Genomic DNA, 21,301 nt, shown 5'->3' with positions numbered 1-21,301 from the left:
CCAGTGTCTACCCCCTTCAGGGCTCAACATCATTGTTGGCACACTGCTTATGTCCAACCCTTAAAGACTCAGCGTCCTCACTGTTACATCGTTCGGTGTCCACCCCTTTGAGACTCAGGGTCTTTGCTGACACACCGCCTAGTGTCCACCCCTTTCAGGGCTCAACATCATTGCTGGCACACCGCCCAGTGTCCACTCTTAAAGACTCAGTGTCTTCGCTGACACACTGCCCAGTGTCTACCCCTTTCAGGGCTCAACATCAATGTTGGCACACTGCCCAGTGTCCAACCCTTAAAGACTCGTCCTCGTTGGCACACCATTCGATGTCCACCCCTTTGAGACTCAGCATCTTTTCTGACATACCGCCCAGTGTCCACCCCTTTGAGACTCAGGGTTTTCGCTGACACACTGCCTAGTGTCCACCCCTTTCAGGGCTCAACATCATTGTTGGCACACCGCCCAGTGTCCACTCTTAAAGACTCAGTGTCTTCGCTGACACACCGCCCAGTGTCTACCCCTTTCAGGGCTCAACATCAATGTTGGCACACTGCCCAGTGTCCAACCCTTAAAGACTCGTCCTCATTAGCACACCGTTCGATGTCCACCCCTTTGAGACTCAGCATCTTTTCTGACATACCGCCCAGTGTCCACCCCTTTCAGGGCTCAGCATCATTGTTGGCACACCGCCCAGTGTCCAACCCTTAAAGACTCCGCGTCTTCGCTGGTACACCATTTGGTGTCCACCCCTTTGATTTGTTGACACACCACCCCGTGTCCACCTCTTTCAGGGCTCAGCATCATTACTGGCACATCGCCTAATGTCCAACCCTTAAAGACTCAGTGTCCTCACTGGCACATCGTTCGGTGTCCATTCCTTTGAGACTCAGCGTCTTCGCTGACACACCGACCTGTGTCTACCCCTTTCGGGGCTCAGCATTTATAGAACTTTCCCCACAATTTGTACCTTTGATAATATTGAGTGGGCTCCTTGGGGCCCAAGTACATTAACAACAAAGCTTGACTTTGTCCATTTCCATACAAAAAAGTCAACAGTCACGACAAAGAAAAATCACCAATCGCCATTACAATAACATTCAAACCTTGCGGTGGTAACCTATTCCCTTCAACCACTCTCTCTCCTTGGCCGCCGGATTTTCCAATTTCAACGCCTTTTCTCTCTCTCTCCCCCTCTCTCTCCTCCTCAAATCCGCCATGGATTTCCTCTCCCGAAAGCTCCTCTCCGACGACGACGACGACGACCTCAAGAAACTCTGCCTTAAAACCTGCCCCGATTACTCTCCCGATTCTTGCCCTTCCGATTGCCTCGAAAAATGCCCAAACCTTTGTTCCCGTGGCTCGATTTCAATCCCGCCGCCCTATTACGACAAATCGCCTCACAAACTCTCCAATTGGGTCACAGCCACCATCGCCTTTCTCTCTTTCACCTTTCTCCTCGTCCTCTGTTACACCATCTACGTCCGTTTCTACTCCGGCCGCCGCAGACGCCACCAACGCCCTGACCCCCCACCGCCCACCACCCACCAAGAGGAGTTTCTCGATGAAGAACATGGCCCTGTTTTGGATCACCCCATCTGGTATATCCGTACCATCGGCCTCCCGCCGGCTGTCATCAACGCCATCGCTATCTGCAAATTCAAAACCGGCGAGGGTTTGATCGACGGAACAGAGTGCTCTGTTTGTTTAAGCGAATTTGAAGAGGATGAGACTCTTAGACTTTTGCCTAAGTGTAGCCACGCTTTTCATCTCCCCTGTATCGACACTTGGCTTCAATCCCACACGAACTGCCCCATGTGCCGCGCTCCAGTGGTAGCTCAATCCACCGCCGTGACCCCACCGCCGCCGCCGCCTCCGCCTCCTCTGGTCACATCTGAAGAAACCCAGATGATGGATTTACAGAGGGAAGTGGAAAATGGATCCAATTCCGGCGAATCTTCTCTAAGAAACGAAGAACAAGAAGAACAAGATGAAATTCAGGCAGTGAGAAGATCAGTTTCTTTAGATTCATTATCAGCTCTTCGAATCATCTCTGATCTTGCTGAAATTGGTATGAGAAATGGGAATGATTTGAAGAAGAAATCATGCCAAGAGAGAGTGAATTCTTCAGCTGCTATGAACAGGTCAGTTTCTTGCAGTGGCGAATTTGTGATGAGAAATTCGACACAGAGTAGTAGTTGAACTCTGTTTCTTGTTCTTGTTCTTGTTTGGTTTTTGGTCTCTGAAGATGGAGATATGTCTAAAGAAACTCTCAGGAAGCTGAGAAAACACACGATTTGAAAAGATTAATGATTATACGATGTTGGAAACATGTTTTTTCCTTTTGTTCGTGAAGTTCTTACATTGGATGTTTGTACAAAATACTTTCCAATGGCTCCAAGTTGAACTCTTCTAAAACCCAAATGAATGTTCTTAGATTAAGATTATGTTTTTTCTAGCTCATGAATCTTATTAGCGTAGTCGTTTAATATATTATATCTATGTAGTGTACGAAGTTAGCGATCTCTAATTTGTACCTTTGTGTTACGTCTGTTCGATAATTACCTAATAAGTGGCTAAGAGTAAGCAAGTAACCTTAGATTCTTGGTACGAGGTTTCGAGTTCCCTACTCTTTCGACTTCCTAAACTTGAAATTATGATCTGATTTGACAGGATTTCACAAATTTTGTCAACTGGATCGGTATAACCTTTGTTTTCTGCAGTTCTTATCAGTATAGTGAATAAGAAATCATCAGCTATTTTCAGACCTTTAACCAAACTCGAGTTTTTTAAAGTCTAGAGATAATAAGATTCTGAACAAGAAAGGAGCTAAGCCGTTTTACCGAGTAAGAGAAGGGAAGGAGTGGAGCAGCTTTATCGAAGATAAGGAGTATCTAATAGGTAGCTTTAATTAAAATTTTTTTTATAGATATGATTTTAAAAAAAAAAATTAATTACAAAAATATATTTTCTAAACAATATTTATATATGCAACATTTTTAATTTATGAATACTAGGTATAAAAATAAAGTGAAGGATGATACATATTTCTCGGTTCTCGACATTTGTACAAAATAGTTTGAGGCGACTCTCTCTCGTGAAGGCAACTCGGGGCATAAAAGTGTCACAGTAACACACGATTAACAGACATTCACTCGAAATAAAAACGAAAAATTGTAAACAGTTATTTTCAATTACTCAACCACGGTTATATATTTTTTTTAAATAATTAAAGTAGAGTTCAACTGATTCAATCTTAAGTCTGTTATATTATTAAATTAAAATAATACGAATAAACTTTAAATAAAAAAATATTTATTTTGAAATTCTACGACAATTTCGTGGAAAATTCGAGATATTTTTCTAAAATGGTAAATGCGTCGCTTTTTCCTTTATTATATTTATATCGAATAAATATTCTATCAAATATTTTGACTAATAACATAAAGTTGGTAAACTTAGCTTTATTCATACAATTTTTTCCACAAAAGATGAAGGTTCTATTCAAATTTGCAACCACAATTATAAAGACCCGACTTTTAATTACGATGGAATTGTTATTACAGGTCGATTGTCGAAAATCCTTTAAAATGTTTTAAAGGAAAACCTTAAGCGGAAGTACTTTTTAAAATATCAAAATTCGATTTGATATCGGAATTAAAACAATAATCACAATTTATATTAGAAAAAATAGAACGTGTTCTAACATAAAAATGTAAAATTGTGGAAGCTATCTATCGTGCATTGTCCCATGGCTTATTCAGTAGACACCGGCAACTGTCTAGGACCCCCTAGAAAAAAAATTAGAAACGGTTGAATAGTTATAAATATTAAGTGACTACGGTCCAGAATCATAAGGAATCATATATATTATAATAATTAAGAAAACTTTCCATGAAAACGTTTGATTTTCACCGTCAGTCAGTATATAGATGTAACCTTAAAATAAATAAAAATTCTCGAGATCTATTAATGAAACATGGTAATTATAGATTATCTTCCAACTAAAATTTAATGATTGAGATGTCTTGATTTATGTCTGTCTCGAGGAAAAAAATCATAATTGAACGTCCACATTACTATGCCATTTTTACATATTCGGCCTATGTGGGATTGCATGTAATATTTTTCAATAACACTAAATTGGAAAATATTGGACGTAGTCCCGAGTTTATAGCAAATCAGTGTATCTTTCGATGTAATTTATTGGTATAACTATTCTATCCTCATAATCGATCTCATCTGAATGTGATCTTATTTCATTCATGTATATCTCTTTTACTCGAGTGTCATATATCGAAATAGTAACGTCTTTCTTTTCATCAAAATGATGGCACCATGACATTATATCTTTGTCGAACAATTTGGCTTTGAATCAATCCCTTAGAGATCAAGCAACAATCTTGCCTCCCACTAAATAAAAACATTCATCTATACCTTCAAATGAACACGTGAGATTCCACTTGGGTAGGAAAGGGGAACAAATCATTCTTTATAAGGTTGCGTAAACCTCTCTCTATTAGACGTGTTTTAAAATCGTGAGACTGACTACGATATGTAAGAGGTCAAAACAGACAATATCTATGAGCGGTGAGTGTGAACCATTACAGAACAAAATTCAACCACACTACAAATATACACGTACTTGAATGCAAGCCAAGTTTAAAACCAAACGCCATGCATTTGTTAGGGAGGAAAAAACAATGGATCACCAACCCAATATCAAATTCCACTAAGGGAAAAGAAAACCCTCTGAATTGGAGTGGGCAAGTTGGAGACAAACTGGATGGTCACATTGTATCCAATTTAGATAATGAGGGTACCATAGGGTTTTGGATTTAGGGTTTAGGGAGGATGGATTGGACTAATCTAGATTGAGTTGAACCACCGGTGAAACAACAACATATAGAACCAACCCAGATCGAATCATGTCTGAAATGGCTTGAATTAGTTAGAGACACATTGAACCGATGGTCTCCTTCATGTGAAGGGTGCATCTTCTTCTCTAGCGAGATTTGCATACAAAACGATGAATCTGAGCCTTGACAATTAGAGAGAGGAAGAGTAGTGGTATAGATAAACTATTCGTTCATGCAAGAGAAGCATTAGATTTTAGTTTGATTTTATCAATAAGCACAAATCTTATGTGGGTAGAAATGGTTGTCGAAAAATCCGTAGGAGGTGTTCCAACTGTATGAAACTTTTCCACAATATCTTTTTGAATAACTCACGGACACAAATTTTATATTTGACAAGTCTCTAAAAAGTTACGTCTATTAAGTCCACTATGAAAATCACTCTCTCAGGCAAATCAAAAGACAAACCCTCGTAACTAAGAATTCGTAAGTGATCGAATTGCATATGATCATCCTATAAAATATCAATCTTATCAATTAATAAATTTACAAAAGAGAAATTAACTATTTCTTGGTCTAGTCTTATACAGACTCCTCCTTTAAAATTATTGGCCTTCAGAAATTAAAATAAAGTTTGTGCCTCATAAATTTATCAAGCAATACGTGAAGCCTTTTTCTGCAATAGAGGTCTAGTAACCTAATCTTTATAGTGTGAGAGCAAAATCTATTGTCGAGTCCCAATAATCTTCTAAGAAAGAAAAAAGAGATTCGAGACTCGAAAATGATGCTCGACAAAGCAAGTGAAGCATCGTGTAACCCCTTTGAAATTGTGGTACACGTCAATATTTATCATATTGTGATTCCAATCTTGTCAATTAAAGGACTTATTGCATCATCTAAGAGACTTTCTGTTTTACTATCAAATAAAAATAGAGACGTACAAGCATGATCCAACTAAAGACACGTCTTATCATTTGACTGAAGGAAGACAAATAACATTTGTCAATAAATTTTTATAACATTGTCAACCTAAGCATAATTCAACCGATTAAAGAATATATTACGAATCGACAGCACCCCACGATATTTAACTCATGGCCTAGGGGCAGGCGTCAAGGATTGACATAACACTAACTAAAAGATGAGCCTCCTCCTCCAACCCTAGTCCTAATCTAGCCCAATGGTGAGAGCCATACAATTCATTCATAGATTAACACTAAAAAAAAAAAAAAAAAAAAAAAAAACAATGTTAAATAATTTTCTCTCTAGTTTTTTTTTATAACGGCCAAACCTATCACTAGTAGATATTGTCCGCTTCGACTCGTTACATATTACCATCAGCTTCACGGTTTTAAAATGCATCAACTAGGGAGAAGTTTCCACATTCTTATAAGAAATGTTTCGGTCCCCTCTCCAACCGATGTGAGATCTCACAATCCACCCTTTTAGGGATCCAACATCCTCGCTAGCACACCGCTCGGTACATGACTCTGTACATTTGTAACAACTCAAACCTACCACTAGTTGATATTCTCCATTTCGGCCCGTTACGCATCCCGTCAACCTCACGATTTTAAAACGCGTCTACAAGGGAGAGGTTTCCATACTCTTATAAGGAATGTTTCGTTTCCCTCTCCAACCGACGTGGGATCTCACATTTTCATTCAGCTATTGTGCTTTTCATTCAAAAGAAAATCCAGAAACCCCACAAGAAACAATGCTATAGTTTCATCAAGATGCAAATTTCATTACTCAAGAGAAGTGGAGAGAATCAGCAAACCAATCAGAGAGATTAAAACGACAAAATATACAGAAAACTCATGAAATGAGAAAAAAAAAAGCAGCTAACAAGTTGGAGAATCAAAAACAATAATGCAGAAGAAAATCACATTCATCCACCAATTATTCATCATATTCAAACTCAAACTGACAAACCGACAGGGGACCGACGACATCAGAAACAACAAATCTAAAAAGAACTAAAAGCCAACCTCAGTGAAAGTTCCCACGAGCAGCAGCAGAGCACCAACGCCACACCTTCACAACTTTCTGAAAAAAAAAAGCAATCACTTCCCACTTTGCAAGAAAAAAACAAGCTTACCTTTACGACATTATTGATTAAAGGGCATTTCCAGCTCAGCATCCACCATATCATTATGAAACACAATGCTAGACTCTCACAATTCCTTGCACTTGGATCACTTTTCCAATACTTTCATTATCTGCAATTTTTCTTTCTTTTTTTCTATCCATGAAGGGTAAAGAGAAGGCAAAGCACCATATAGAGAAGGGGGAGATGGAGATAAGTGGAGGGTGGGGCATAACTTACCAAATGCGCATGCACTAAATTCATGGGGTCCCTCAAGAACACAACAAATACCTCCACTGTCACCTCCTAAGTTGTCGAATCTGAGTGATTCCTTTAATCTTTAATGCTCCAAAAGCAAATAGACAATCATTTCTGGTCAACATTACCCATTTTGTCTTCAATGGCAACGAGCAAAGAGCAGTGTCTGCATATTACTTAAATTCCTTTAGTAGCCCATTATGTACAGTCCCTTAATGTCCATGGGGTCCCATAAAAGCAAGCCAAGCTACCACATTGATGTTCAAATTAAACAATCATTCTGGAAAAGAAAAGTTTGGTCACCACTTTTTTCTCCATCCTGGCATCCTTGACCGACATCACAGCAGAGCGTGACAGCCAGCCCCACAGCTTTTTGCTTTAAACTTTAGAGACTTCAAGTAGTCTATAGCATCATCAATGATCGACATCGGGTGCTTGCCCTCGGCACCAGGAACCATGCTTTCAAGAAGTTTCAAAGTCTCTCTTAACTTGGCTTTTTTCGATGAAAAATTACCCGAAACGGAATCCATTTGATGTCCTTGGCTATCGCCACCAGTGTAGCTTGATTTCGTATCAACTCCGTAGTTGTTAAATGCATCTACTTTCACTGAAACAGGGGCATCTGACAATTTCTTGAGCCCACGATCTAGCAATCTCTGCCTTTTTCTGGGGCCATCAGAGCTAGCAACTTCCTCATTCATTTCCTCAGTTTGTTTATCATAAAGTTCCTTAATCAGCGGTGGGGAATGACCAGTGCTAGTTACTTCATCATCACTGCTATAGTGGTTGTCATCATCTGAATAAAGCAAGGCGTTTATTTCTTCTGTGTCTTCATGCATCTCGCTTTCCTCACCAGCAAGTCCATTATTCAATGGACATTTGTGAAACAAATAATTTTTAAAATCAATATCCCCAGCAGCTTCTTCTTCATCATCATTTAAGCCATGACTGCAATTTTTTGCACTAATGGAGATGGGGATCTGAGCACAACCAGAACTATACATTACACTTGTTTGATTTGCAGACTGATCAAAGATAATGTATTCCTTCTTAGAAAACTCGGTATTTGAGCCAGGTAAAGTCATTCGAGCGTGTCCCAAAGAAGAATTGCAGTGTTTCTCCACAAGGTATGGAAGTACATGGGGATGCACGGTCCCGAAATAAGACGGAAAGCTATGAAGCAACCCATTCTTCTGTTCCGAATTCAAACCAACATGTGGATTAGACGATCCTCGAAATTTTGCTCGTGCAGAAGAGATATAAGTATCTGGGTTCAGACATGGCAGCCTGAAATTTAACAATTCATTCATGCAATTTAAATCGGGCAGGTTCCCAGCAGCATGCCCAGGCTGAGGCCAAGAATCTCCAGTCTTAACCATCCAACAAAAAACCAATCACCTAAACATTGACAATGAAAAGGGGAAAAAAAAAATAATAATAATAATCAGACGTCAACCAAGAAAAGAAACAAGAAAATCACTCAAGATCCTTTCAGGTGTGTAAATAGACAAGACTGGGAAAACCTACCACAAGATGAATATGTCTCTGATTTCCCCTGTTCAATTACTCACAGATTCTTTCAAAACAAATAATTAAAAGAACAAAAGAGAAAACTCCAGCTCAAGATTATCGCAAAAAATCACAAATGATCTACGTGACGGGTTTAAGCAAATGACGGAAGTACTCGGCCTGGAAAAAGAAAAAAAACATAGTAACATTAACCATACAGTTCCAGGATGTCAATGATCTTCACAGAAAGGAAACAACTTATCAGAAGAATGGTGATGAAGACAGTAAATTCAATATCCAAACTAATTCTCTATGAGTATAAAATCGAGAGAAATCAAAGGATCAGGAAGCCAAGCTGCGCATACCTGGCAATTCTGCAGAGGTTGAAAACATGCGATCACTTTGACTATAATTGTTGGCTTCCCTCCAATCCCATTTTCATGTTTCAAAGCCCGAAATCGTGTTTGGCTAGCTGCTTGGCACACCATAACTACTTTTGACCCTTTATTATGCTAAACAATGAATATGATGTGAGACAGAATGGAGTACACAAGGGAACGAGGGCGAAGTATGTTTGTCGAAGTTTAGAGTACACCAACTATCAAACATAACACAGGGGAAACGAACAAAAGTAGAGGAACAGAAAATATTTAAGCAAACTAAGAAGAAATTCGAGCGAAGTCCTAGAATTGGAATATAGAACAAAGGCCTGTGTTAAAATTCAGACAGTATGCTCGTTTCAGCTGATGTATATATCAGAGGCAACGATAAAAAAGTGATTGGATCCCATGGTTAGATGATATGAAGCAGATAAAACTGAAGAAGGAACGGTTCAATGAGACGAGAAACGATTTATAGTATAACCCAGTAACATATTTTCAGGCGCACAACTTTGTGAAACACGTCGACAGTAGAACTCGACCAAGCCATATTATTGTTCTTATGCAGTTCCGTTATCCCCCAGTACTAGCTCTAATCACAGCAATAAGGTTCCTGAAAATTTGCAAGATCGCAATCCAGTGTTCAGAATCAAAACCTCCACACAAGAGAAAAAACAAAGGAACAAATAAGAAGCTAGCTATATCTAGCTCAAATTTGAAGACTCATTAGTGCAATTGTCCTCATTTTTTGTCTAGACAAACATATGAGATGAAATGCGAGTATTCTCAATCTCTAAGACAAGCCGCACAACCATCTTCGCAGCTCTACAGAGATAAAGGAAGAAAGTTCTCTATCATATTCTCCCTTCTCCCCTTCATTTTCCAAGCTACAAAAACAAAATGCTACAATTCCAACAGTATACAGAGCATCAATAAAACTATAACAGCCAAGCCCCTGCTACCCGATATTGTCCTACTAGGGAAAGTTTTACACGCCCATATAAAGAATGTTTGGTTCTCCTCCTCCCCAACCGATGTGGATCTCACAGAAACACAGACACACAAACAAAACTGGTAAATCATATGTTCTCATTTACAGAAAGGGAATAGTAAAAACTTTCTGATTCAATAGAAAAGAAATCAAGAATAACCATCCCTCATCTCTACCTAAAACTTAACATTACAATTTCCTCATCTGCAAATAAACTCCTACTTTAAGCTCCACAAGCAACACAGCCAAACCATCACAAAATCGATACACCCAAAGATCGCAAAGAGAAATCAATCGCATTAATGCTGCCAATCCAAAGGATCTCCCCATAAACCAATGGAATAACAATCAAAGAAACCATCCAGCAAAAGAAGATCACAACAAACACGATGAAAAAAGAAAGAACATAAAAGTAATTGAACCTGAGGAATCGAAAGCAGAATTTGCAGGGGAATTGAGAAGAATCCGAAGAGAATCAAGGCAGGCGCTTAACTTTTAGCTGAATCGTGTGAAGATCGAGAAGGAAATGGAAGAAGAGAGATTGAAAAGTTTGAGAGACAAAGGAAGGGGAAGCGAAAGCAGAGGGGAGAGTGGAACTGTAGAAGAACAGTGGAGAATGGGAAGCCGAATTGCACGCTTAATGTCCAGAGATGGGAGACTGATAAAGGATGTCAAGTCAACATTATAGACACAGCCAAATTACTATTTTGCCCCTCCTTTTTTAATTTTCTCTCACATCCTTTTTTTTTTCTTTTTTCTTTTTTTGGCTTAAATTATTTGAATTTATTTTTTAAATATATTTTTTCAAATTTATTTATCAAAATATTTTTTTTAGTTATAAATTTGTGTCATTTCTCGAAAAAAAAAAATAATAAAAAATAGGATTCAAATGGAGTGCCTTAGTTTTCGGGGAAGAACAGAGCCCTCAACTTTTTGAGGTCTTCCCATGAGTTAATGGCACACGATCCATTTTGAATGTTGTTCACCTTAGAACATCACCATAGTTTTGTTAGGATCGAACAACAACGCACGCGCTCGATCTAGATGAATACAAAGAATGTGATAGAGAAAAGTGCAAGGAGAACTCTGGCTAAAAGGATTTATTTTTATTGATGACTTCATGTATGTACAGTAAGAGAGAATTATAGAGAATAGAAAGTACATCTCCAAGAGTACGGTTATATATATATAGCTTTACCAGATTTAACCATCTACTATATATAGCTATTTACTACATAACTATTTACTATATATAGTTTTACCCAATTTAACCATCTACTATATATAGCTATTTACCATATATAGCTTTACCCGATTTAACCATCTACTATATATAGTTATTTACCATATATAGCTTTACTGGATATAGCTTTACCAAATATAGTTTTACCGGATATAACCGTTGACCCAGCTATAAATAAGCATCAGTCTCCATAACCTAATAAGTTTTACCTTATCGATGAGATGCATGGTGGCCAGAGTAACTTTAAGTTCTTCTAAATAGGTTTCCGTGACTTTGAAGTATTGTTCAACATTAAAGATAAAATTCTCGAGTTCTTTGGCATTTTGGTTCCTTTTGAAGGCTTTGGGTTCCAAGATCTTAACCTTCTTAATCCCAACATGAGATTAATTCGGGGTTTGATTTTGCATCGCCTATGTAGTCAAGTTCACTCGAGTCTTTATTCTAGCGATCTATGTCTTGATGGCATTTACCATTGCCCTAAAATCTTCGTTCAACTCGTTAAAAAGTTTCAACATAGTTATTTGTGAAATTTCTAGCTATTTGACCCTTTCTTCCATGTGTAAACTAGAGCTCTCGGAGCTGCCTTGCGTTTTGAGCTACTTGGACATAGAGCTCTCGGAGCTACCTCGCGTTTTGAGCTACTTGGACACAGAGCTCTCGGAGCTACCTCACGTTTTGAGCTACTTGGTCGTGAAGCTCTTTCTTCTAGGGCATTAACCATAAATATCAAATCTTTGATTGGTTGCCCATCCAAGCGGGTTTATAGCGTCAATCCCACCGACTTTCTCATCCAAGCGAGCACTCATAATGTTTTGACTCTTGTTTGAATGTTTATTCATCCCAGTTGTCCTAGATAATTTTTAGAAAATTTGAAGTTCCTAACATGTCCAAAAGCTAGCTAGAGAAGGCTCGAGTCATCCATGTAAGTAGTCACTTGGAATTTTTTGAATTAATACTCATAGGGATCGCTGGAATATGCTAACATGCAAGCATATCTTGCCTTAAGTTGTTAGAGTATGCATGATTACGACTCAAGAAAAGCAAATTGGATGAGAATGTTAGTGTGTTATGAAAAATTACTAAAATGCCCTTACGGTGAGAATTTAAGTTGTATGTCTACTCTCTGGAGGATGGGATATTGTGATTTGTGCTTTAAGTGATTGATGGATGTTATCTCCTCATTGAGTTTGCTTGAATGTTTAGAATATGATTTTTCGTACTTTAGGTGATCGATAGGAATATCCTTCTAACCATGTACGCATGAGAGAACAAAGTTAAGAACATGGTGCTAGAGCTAGAACAGTTTTAAACGACGATTAGACGACTAGATTAGAGTGCACCCAGAGATTGGTTTAGCTCCTAGGAGCTAACCTTGAGCAACTGAAAATGCAACATGAAGTCAAACCGCTTAGATGCCCTAAGAACGTAGTCAACCTCAATGGCACTCAAGGAATTTTAAGAGAACTTACAAGACCACTAGCAGTAAGAATAGAATCAATTTAAGGAATCACTACTATGTGTAGAATAAAACCACATTGAGAGAGGACAAGGGACTACGTAAGTAAATAACACGAGGAACCACTACTGTGTGTAAATATAACTTGCCTTGAGAAGGGACGAGGAACTACATAAGTAGATAACATGAGAAACCACTACTGTGTATAGAATAAACCCACCGTAAGAAAGGACGAGGGTGAGTAGGCGGCACGAGAAAACACTATTGTTTGTAGAATTAATCCACCTTAAGAGGGGACGAGGGACTACGTAAGTAACATGGAAAACTACTACTGTGTGAGGGGACGAGAGACTATATAAGTAGATAACATGAGAAACTACCCCTATGTGTAGAATATAACCCTCCTTAAGAGGATTACTAGATAGTTCGAATATAACCCAAAAATTATGTGTGCATACATGTCCGACCCATTAGAGTGATTACTAGCTAAATTACTACTCGACCTTTTCTAAAATTATTTTTTCAGACAACAATAAGAACGTATGAAGTATGTGACAAGGTGTTTGCTAATGAAGCCATGAGGTTTACGTCAACATGATTTCCATTTTGTAATAGGTTTCGGGAGTTCTGATTGTTTTAGATTTAGAGATACATTTTCTTTTAGTTGCTTTCTCAAATGTTGATACCGTAGTCAATTTTCACGAGCTTTTTACTAACATGCTTGTAATGATAACATTTAAAAAAGTTGTATCGTTACAAGACGAGTAACGCCAACTGGGTTTTTTTTTTTTTTTNTTTTTTTTTTTTTTTTTTTTTTTTTTTTTTTTTTTTTTTTTTTTTTTATCGTTACAGCATTAATCTTACCAGAGCTTCCCTTCTTGCAATTCAAAGTCTTCAAATATCCTTTGATTTTTGAGTTCGAGATTATTTCGATAAGAACGAGTACCGCCACCTGGGTTTTTTTTTTCAGCTACAACGTAATGTATTTTTTTTATAATCTAGTTTGAGTAAACTTAATGCTATAATCAAATGGTAAGGTAATATTTCTTGTAGTAACATCAATAAAGTAGTTCTCATAGTTTTTACGCATCAATTGGTGAATCCAATCAAGCTTTTAGAAAAGTTTGAACCAAAAAATAGAAAGAAAAAAAAGAAAAAAAAAAAAAACTCTCAATCCAATGATCACATACACCGTAACGACTCAGACCCACCTCTAGCACATATTGTCCTCTTTGACCTTTCCTTTTCGGGCTTCCCCTCAAAGTTTTAAAACGCATCTCCTAGGAGAAGGTTTCCACACCCTTAGGTGTTTCCTCTCACCAAACAAAAGAGTCCCACATTGTTGGGGAGGAGAACAAAACATCGAAGGGTGTGGAAACCTTACCCTAGTAGACGCGTTTTAAAGCGAAAAGCCCGAAAGAAAAATTCCAAAGAGGACAAGATCTGCTAGCGGTGGACCTGAGCCATTACATACACAAAAGCGAACAACAAAACACACTAAAAAGAGAAAAAAACATAAAACCCACCAAACTATTGGACATAATTGCAAAAAGAATTAGGTTTTCCCTCCATGCTCTTCCATTATGAACACCAAATAGGCCCAAAAAGGTGAAACATATCATAAAAAGAAGCATTCATTAAAATCTCGTATTTACTTTAAAACATTCCTTAGCCCACCAAAATGTGTAAAAGTGATAGCTTGATATGATATGAGTAAAAGAAGCAAACCCAAAAGTTAAAAAAGGAAACAAAAAAGAAGAAAAAAAAACTTAGATTGCAAGAAGAAATGATACAAGAACTACGCATGATTTGCAAGGGAGAGGAAATAATAATAATAATCAATTTGCAATTAACACATTGTGTTGCACTCTTTTAATCTTTACACCAATCATAATCACCACCCATGTGGCCCTCGTGGAAGACAAAGGAGTATGAGTTCATGCTTTAATTTGCTCAGACTAAAGTTAGGGTTCAATTTTTCTTTTGTTTCCTTGTTGTGTTAGGATCGCTCAAGAACGCACACACTATGAACACAAAGAATAGGAGAGAGAAAATTGAAGGTAAACACAAATAACTAGAAAGTTGAAGGAGGAATATTGGCTAATTTTTTTATATTGATGATGTATGAACCAGAGAGTTATGTTAGGATCGCTTAATAACGCACACACCCGATCAAGATAAACACAAAGAACATGAGAAATAAAATTCAAGATGAACACAAATAACGAGAAAATTCAAAGAGAAATATTGGCTAACAGTTTTATGGATGACTTATGTACCAAAATACAAAGAAATAAGAAAAGCATTGAAGTATATATAGGGTTTCAATTTACTAAATTTAATTGCAAGATATAATCCACCTAAAAATATTTTTCAATGAAACTGTGAGAAACATTCCATTTGATGCATTTGACATATACTTTTAGTAAAAGAAACAAATTTAAACACTTTCATTTTCAGACCATTTTCAAGTCATTTTTCATAGGTGTACCTGTGATGTCCCACATTGGTTGGGGAGGAGAACAAATCACCATTTATAAGGGTGTGGAACCCTTCCCCTAGTAGACTAGTAGACGTGTTTTAAAGTCTTGAGTGGAAGCCCGAAAGAGAAAGCCCAAAGAGGACAATATCTGCTAGCAGTGGATCTGGGTCGTTACAAATGGTATCAGAGCCAGTCACCGGACGATGTGCCGGCCTTCTTGCTGTTCCCCGAAGGGAGGTAGACACTAGGTGGTGTGCCAGTAAGGATGCTGGGCCCAAAGGGGGGGTGTCTTCTTGATGTTCCCCGACGGGAGGTAGACACGAGGTGGATGCTGGGCCCAAAGGGGGGGTGTCTTCTTGATGTTCCCCGAAGGGAGGTAGACACGAGGTGGATGCTGGGCCCAAAGGGGGGGTGTCTTCTTGATGTTCCCCGAAGGGAGGTAGACACGAGGTGGTGTGCCAGTAAGGACGCTGGCCCCAAAGGGGGGGTGTATTTTGGGGCGGGNATTAGTTTCCATATCCCAACAGGTTGGTCGAGATTTGAATGTGACCTATTGATTGTTACTACACACATGTCACATCATTTCAATTAATTCAAGAAAGTATATTTTCAATCTTTTATTTTTCAATTCAATAAACTCAAGTATAACAAAAACCATACAAAAAAGATAACGTTTCAAATAAGTTTTCAACGACTTGCTAGAGTAAATTTAAAAACTAAAATATTAACATACTATCCTATGAATGAAAAATATGAATAAACACGTAAACTTTCTAAGCATCTTCATTCCATAGCCTCCATAGTAAAAAATACTTAGTAAGTGGTTAAAAATTGCATTGTAACATGAGTCTTACTAGATATTAAATACCCAATTTTTTCGAGCGGAAATTTTTTGTAATGCATACTAAATAATAATAATAAAGAAAATTCTCGTTCCTTCGCATGCTTCGGGCGAAGCCGGGGTCGGATTCCCTCTCCCTTCCAGTGTTTGCGAAAACGTCATAAATCAAAGTATCTTGGTCCTATCGCATCATCTTACCACCTTCTGTGGAAATTGTTTGATATAAAAGATCATTGGGCCATGCGGGTTCTCCGTAATAATTATGATCCATACCCTTCCCCGGGATTGTAGTTCAATTGGTCAATACCCAATTTTTTTTTTAAAAGTTAAATTTCTAGAATTTTTTCCGTTGAATTTGAAGATAAGATAAAAGAGAAAATTTCTTAGAAAAATAGAGNCTGGGCCCAAAGGGGGGGTGTCTTCTTGATGTTCCCCGAAGGGAGGTAGACACGAGGTGGATGCTGGGCCCAAAGGGGGGGTGTCTTCTTGATGTTCCCCGAAGGGAGGTAGACACGAGGTGGTGTGCCAGTAAGGACGCTGGCCCCAAAGGGGGGGTGTATTTTGGGGCGGTCCCACATCGATTGGATAAAGGAACGAGTGTCAGCGAGGACGCTGGGCCCTGAAAGGGGGTAGATTGTGATGTCCCACATTGGTTGGGGAGGAGAACAAATCACCCTTTATAAGATCCTAGGAGACGCGTTTTAAAGCCTTGAGGGGAAGCCAGAACAAATCACCCTTTATAAGATCCTAGGGGACGCGTTTTAAAGCCTTGAGGGGAAGCCCGAAAGGGAAAGCCCAAAGAGAACAATATTTGCTAGCAGTGGATGCTAGCAGTGGATCTGGGTCGTTACAGTACCATTGCAGTTGTTTTCCTTTTTGAGATAAGGGTCATTAACTCGTTCAAAATACTCACATCTATAGGATCTCACATCCTTAACCCTCTCGAGAAGACCCTAATGGAGACAATGATCTTTACGAAATATCTATTAAATATATCTCTTCCCGATCTTTACTGTAAATAGACATTAGTTTCCATATCCCAACAGGTTGGTCGAGATTTGAATGTGACCTATTGATTGTTACTACACACATGTCACATCATTTCAATTAATTCAAGAAAGTATATTTTCAATCTTTTATTTTTCAATTCAATAAACTCAAGTATAACAAAAACCATACAAAAAAGATAACGTTTCAAATAAGTTTTCAACGACTTGCTAGAGTAAATTTAAAAACTAAAATATTAACATACTATCCTATGAATGAAAAATATGAATAAACACGTAAACTTTCTAAGCATCTTCATTCCATAGCCTCCATAGTAAAAAATACTTAGTAAGTGGTTAAAAATTGCATTGTAACATGAGTCTTACTAGATATTAAATACCCAATTTTTTCGAGCGGAAATTNTTCGTAGACAAGGCTCGTTCCTTCGCATGCTTCGGGCGAAGCCGGGGTCGGATTCCCTCTCCCTTCCAGTGTTTGCGAAAACGTCATAAATCAAAGTATCTTGGTCCTATCGCATCATCTTACCACCTTCTGTGGAAATTGTTTGATATAAAAGATCATTGGGCCATGCGGGTTCTNAATTAAGAAAAAAATTCAAAGGTAAGCCTTTCCGGTTCTTGATTTTGGTTTTTCTTCAAATTCGAGAGTTTTTTTTTNTTTTTTTTTTTTTTTTTTTTTTTTCGTTTAAAATTAAGTTATAAATTTTTAATAAGTTGATACGGGAGGAATTTCATATAAATTTTGTGAAGGAAACTAGAGTTGATTTGGTAGAAGACGCTATTACGGTGAACGTCAAGAATATGCAACATGGTAAGTTTTACTCTTTTACATGATATTTGAACACGTTTATTTCCTGTTGTGATTGTCCTAAAATTACAAGAAGTACATCTTTGTATAATTAGATTAAAACTTTACAACTTCTCTAAAAGGAACCAAGTTGATTTGACTTATGTAGATGACAGATTTTTAATCGGTCTTAGAATTTATGAAAAATATAAAATAAAATAGTAAAAAAAAAACGGGTTAGGATTTTAAGAGAAGAAGAGAACAAATTTTGCAACTCAGATTCAACTAGATTGAAGTATTTTTTTGGTCGAGTATTTCTTCATGAAAATTTGTCCGTAGGTGACTACTCATAGATCTAGACTTTTGAATCACTAAAATCGGTGAAGAATTGAAGAAGTTTAGATGTAACGACCCGAAATTTTCTACTTAATTTAAAGTCGCTACTATATACGTACCATAAACATTAGATGCGGAAGACTGTATTTAAATTCCATAAAACATAACCTTTATCTTAAAACACAGCCATAGACTTACGTGTTTCGAAAACATCTTTAAAACGACACAACAAAAGACTAAATAAAATGAATAAGAGTTTAAGCACATCTTTAAAACGCTGCCGTGAATGTATGCTTTTAGTTTTGTGCATCCTTCTCGTATCCTATCTCAAACATCTCCTTGAGCACATCGTACCATAATTATTATCATACAATCCACATATTATAACATAACATAACATATAGGAGACATATCGATCCATAGACAATTCACACATATCAATATATATGACACGTGCAGAACCACAGAGCACGTGTCAACATCAAATATAACCATGCCGATAGTAAGGTCACTTACCTGGTTAGCTTAAGTCATTGTCACGAATATATCCTTAATGAAAGTTCGATTTCATCCTTTGAAATCCAAGTCAACCTACGTGAGTCCATGACATCAGTTTCAAGTTTGAACTCTATAAAATTATTTCTCTAATTTACTGGTTAAAATTCTGATATTTACTGTTACACAAAATTTAAGGACGTACATGCCCTCTAATATTTTTTATTTTATTTTTANGACCCGAAATTTTCTACTTAATTTAAAGTCGCTACTATATACGTACCATAAACATTAGATGCGGAAGACTGTATTTAAATTCCATAAAACATAACCTTTATCTTAAAACACAGCCATAGACTTACGTGTTTCGAAAACATCTTTAAAACGACACAACAAAAGACTAAATAAAATGAATAAGAGTTTAAGCACATCTTTAAAACGCTGCCGTGAATGTATGCTTTTAGTTTTGTGCATCCTTCTCGTATCCTATCTCAAACATCTCCTTGAGCACATCGTACCATAATTATTATCATACAATCCACATATTATAACATAACATAACATATAGGAGACATATCGATCCATAGACAATTCACACATATCAATATATATGACACGTGCAGAACCACAGAGCACGTGTCAACATCAAATATAACCATGCCGATAGTAAGGTCACTTACCTGGTTAGCTTAAGTCATTGTCACGAATATATCCTTAATGAAAGTTCGATTTCATCCTTTGAAATCCAAGTCAACCTACGTGAGTCCATGACATCAGTTTCAAGTTTGAACTCTATAAAATTATTTCTCTAATTTACTGGTTAAAATTCTGATATTTACTGTTACACAAAATTTAAGGACGTACATGCCCTCTAATATTTTTTATTTTATTTTTAAATTGTTCAACAAATCTTTCCTCAATCTTTCCTCTTATTCGGTAATTATTTTTAAGAAGGTATTATTCAATTTTGTTAATTTATTCCTACTTCCAAATCTTCCCTTCTTATTTTTATTATTATTTTTCTTTTCGGTTAACAGTGTTTTTTTATTTCTATATCTATTTCATTTTTTCTTATTTCCTGATTTATTATATTCTTGTCTGATTAAACCTTTTGTTTTTTTCTATTTATTTTTGTAGGAAGGAAGAATTCTGGGTAAATCTGCCGTTGTTTTTACATAAAAAGGGAAGGAGTGGCGAGGGATTGGAGGAAGGAGGAGGGATCCGTTACCAAATGTTTTTCTTCTTTTAATTTTTATTTATTTATTTATTTATTTATTATTTTATTATTTTAACTACGGTTTTTTAATAATTATTTTTATTTATTTATTTCTTTATTTATTTTTGGGCTATTACATATGATTTATGGGAATAATCGACCAAAAACAATCACCTATGATTTTATTACAAAATGGGGACTTGAGAACGAGATACAAAATGACATATCACAACCTTTAACACTTTAGAAATAATGTCGGGAGACATCCCTCTTTTGTGACCGCACAACTTTTGAATGCTCCCTCACTTCAACCAACAATCAACAGTCACCTGAAAAAGAAAGGTAACATTTGGTGAGTACAAACGTTCTTGGTAAGAAATCTACTTGTAGGCTCTAATCAAATTTTTTACCTATTAAGTTATCATGTGCTTTCATCCGGGCTCGAAAAAGTTCATTTGTGTTTCTTGGAGACCTCAAAGTTTCAAGTGATTCTCAAGAACATCACAAACTCAATTGGGTCCGGAAATCATTATTCTTACTTACTTTCATCAAACCCAATCGGAGTCTAGAAATTGTTCACCAATTTTTAGTGTTGTAGATCTACTTTATCTAATTTGGGTTAACTAACTTTTCCATTGAGACTTAACTAGCTTACATTGTCTTAGAAGTGAATAATCGGTATCTTGGATCTTGGAGGCACGACCTCATCGTATCATCTCACTAACGACGGTATGGCATCATCTCTCTTGAACATAATCTGCATAAGGTGAACTAGCTACCATTCCCTAAGACCATAAAGCCATACACAATCTGGGGGAGCCACCTCGTGTACCGGCCAGCTACTTAGTCTACCTGTGTGGTCCTTTGCCACCTCTCAAGACAAGTTTACGGAGTCGTGATCTTATTTAAAAGATCCTTGACCTGTTTTCACACATTATATTGGTACTTAAGTCATCTTGATGCATCGATCTGGCTTAAGCTTGACGGTACGGATTCCTAAATATCTATCATTTGGCGAGGGCACTATGAGGTCCAATCTAGGTCATTAATAATTCCTTGAAGAAAATAGAAAGCGGTCAGGCTCCAGTGATAAGCATGATAAACTTTCTTAATATTTCTTAAGTATCATGGTGATTAACTAGGTTCTTAGGACATCTTGACAGTCTATATCTTGATCTTTCGTTATCAAGATTTTTTAGACTATCTCTCAGGACTAATCTAGTTCATGGAGCATTAGGGGCCAGTTCTCTAACGACCTCTCATGATATTAGATGCTTGATTTACTAGAAGCAATTTGATCTTGGTTATCGTAAAACCATACTAGCGCCCTATTTTTAACTCAGTACATTTATGCATACTCA

The 21,301-nt window shown here is 37.2% G+C and overlaps 2 protein-coding genes across 3 annotated transcripts; one reads left to right on the top strand and one right to left on the bottom strand.

Annotated features, from left to right (window-relative positions):
- Window positions 1-55: 55 nt before the first annotated feature.
- LOC111793078 (RING-H2 finger protein ATL54-like) lies at window positions 56-2,444 on the top strand. The gene has a single exon (XM_023674795.1). The coding sequence runs from the start codon at window positions 1,213-1,215 to the stop codon at window positions 2,194-2,196; it is 984 nt and encodes a 327-aa protein (XP_023530563.1). The 5' UTR covers window positions 56-1,212; the 3' UTR covers window positions 2,197-2,444.
- A 4,195-nt stretch (window positions 2,445-6,639) lies between these two features.
- Window positions 6,640-10,717, bottom strand: LOC111793190 (transcription factor bHLH143-like). 2 transcript variants are annotated; one of them, XM_023674966.1, is made up of 4 exons: window positions 10,500-10,717; window positions 9,072-9,699; window positions 8,725-8,886; window positions 6,640-8,595 (listed from the first exon to the last, which is right to left on the bottom strand). In XM_023674966.1, the coding sequence occupies exon 4, from the start codon at window positions 8,574-8,576 to the stop codon at window positions 7,536-7,538; it is 1,041 nt and encodes a 346-aa protein (XP_023530734.1). In that variant the 5' UTR covers window positions 8,577-8,595; window positions 8,725-8,886; window positions 9,072-9,699; window positions 10,500-10,717; the 3' UTR covers window positions 6,640-7,535. The 2 variants fall into 2 exon arrangements, with proteins under 2 accessions (XP_023530734.1, XP_023530735.1); XM_023674967.1 differs by lacking the exon at window positions 8,725-8,886.
- Window positions 10,718-21,301: the final 10,584 nt, after the last annotated feature.

The sequence above is a fragment of the Cucurbita pepo genome, chromosome LG04 (genome assembly GCF_002806865.2).
Source record: "Cucurbita pepo subsp. pepo cultivar mu-cu-16 chromosome LG04, ASM280686v2, whole genome shotgun sequence".
NCBI classification, from domain to species: domain Eukaryota; kingdom Viridiplantae; phylum Streptophyta; class Magnoliopsida; order Cucurbitales; family Cucurbitaceae; genus Cucurbita; species Cucurbita pepo.
Note: the sequence above shows the minus strand (reverse complement) of the source record. Positions and strands in the feature narration are given on the sequence as shown.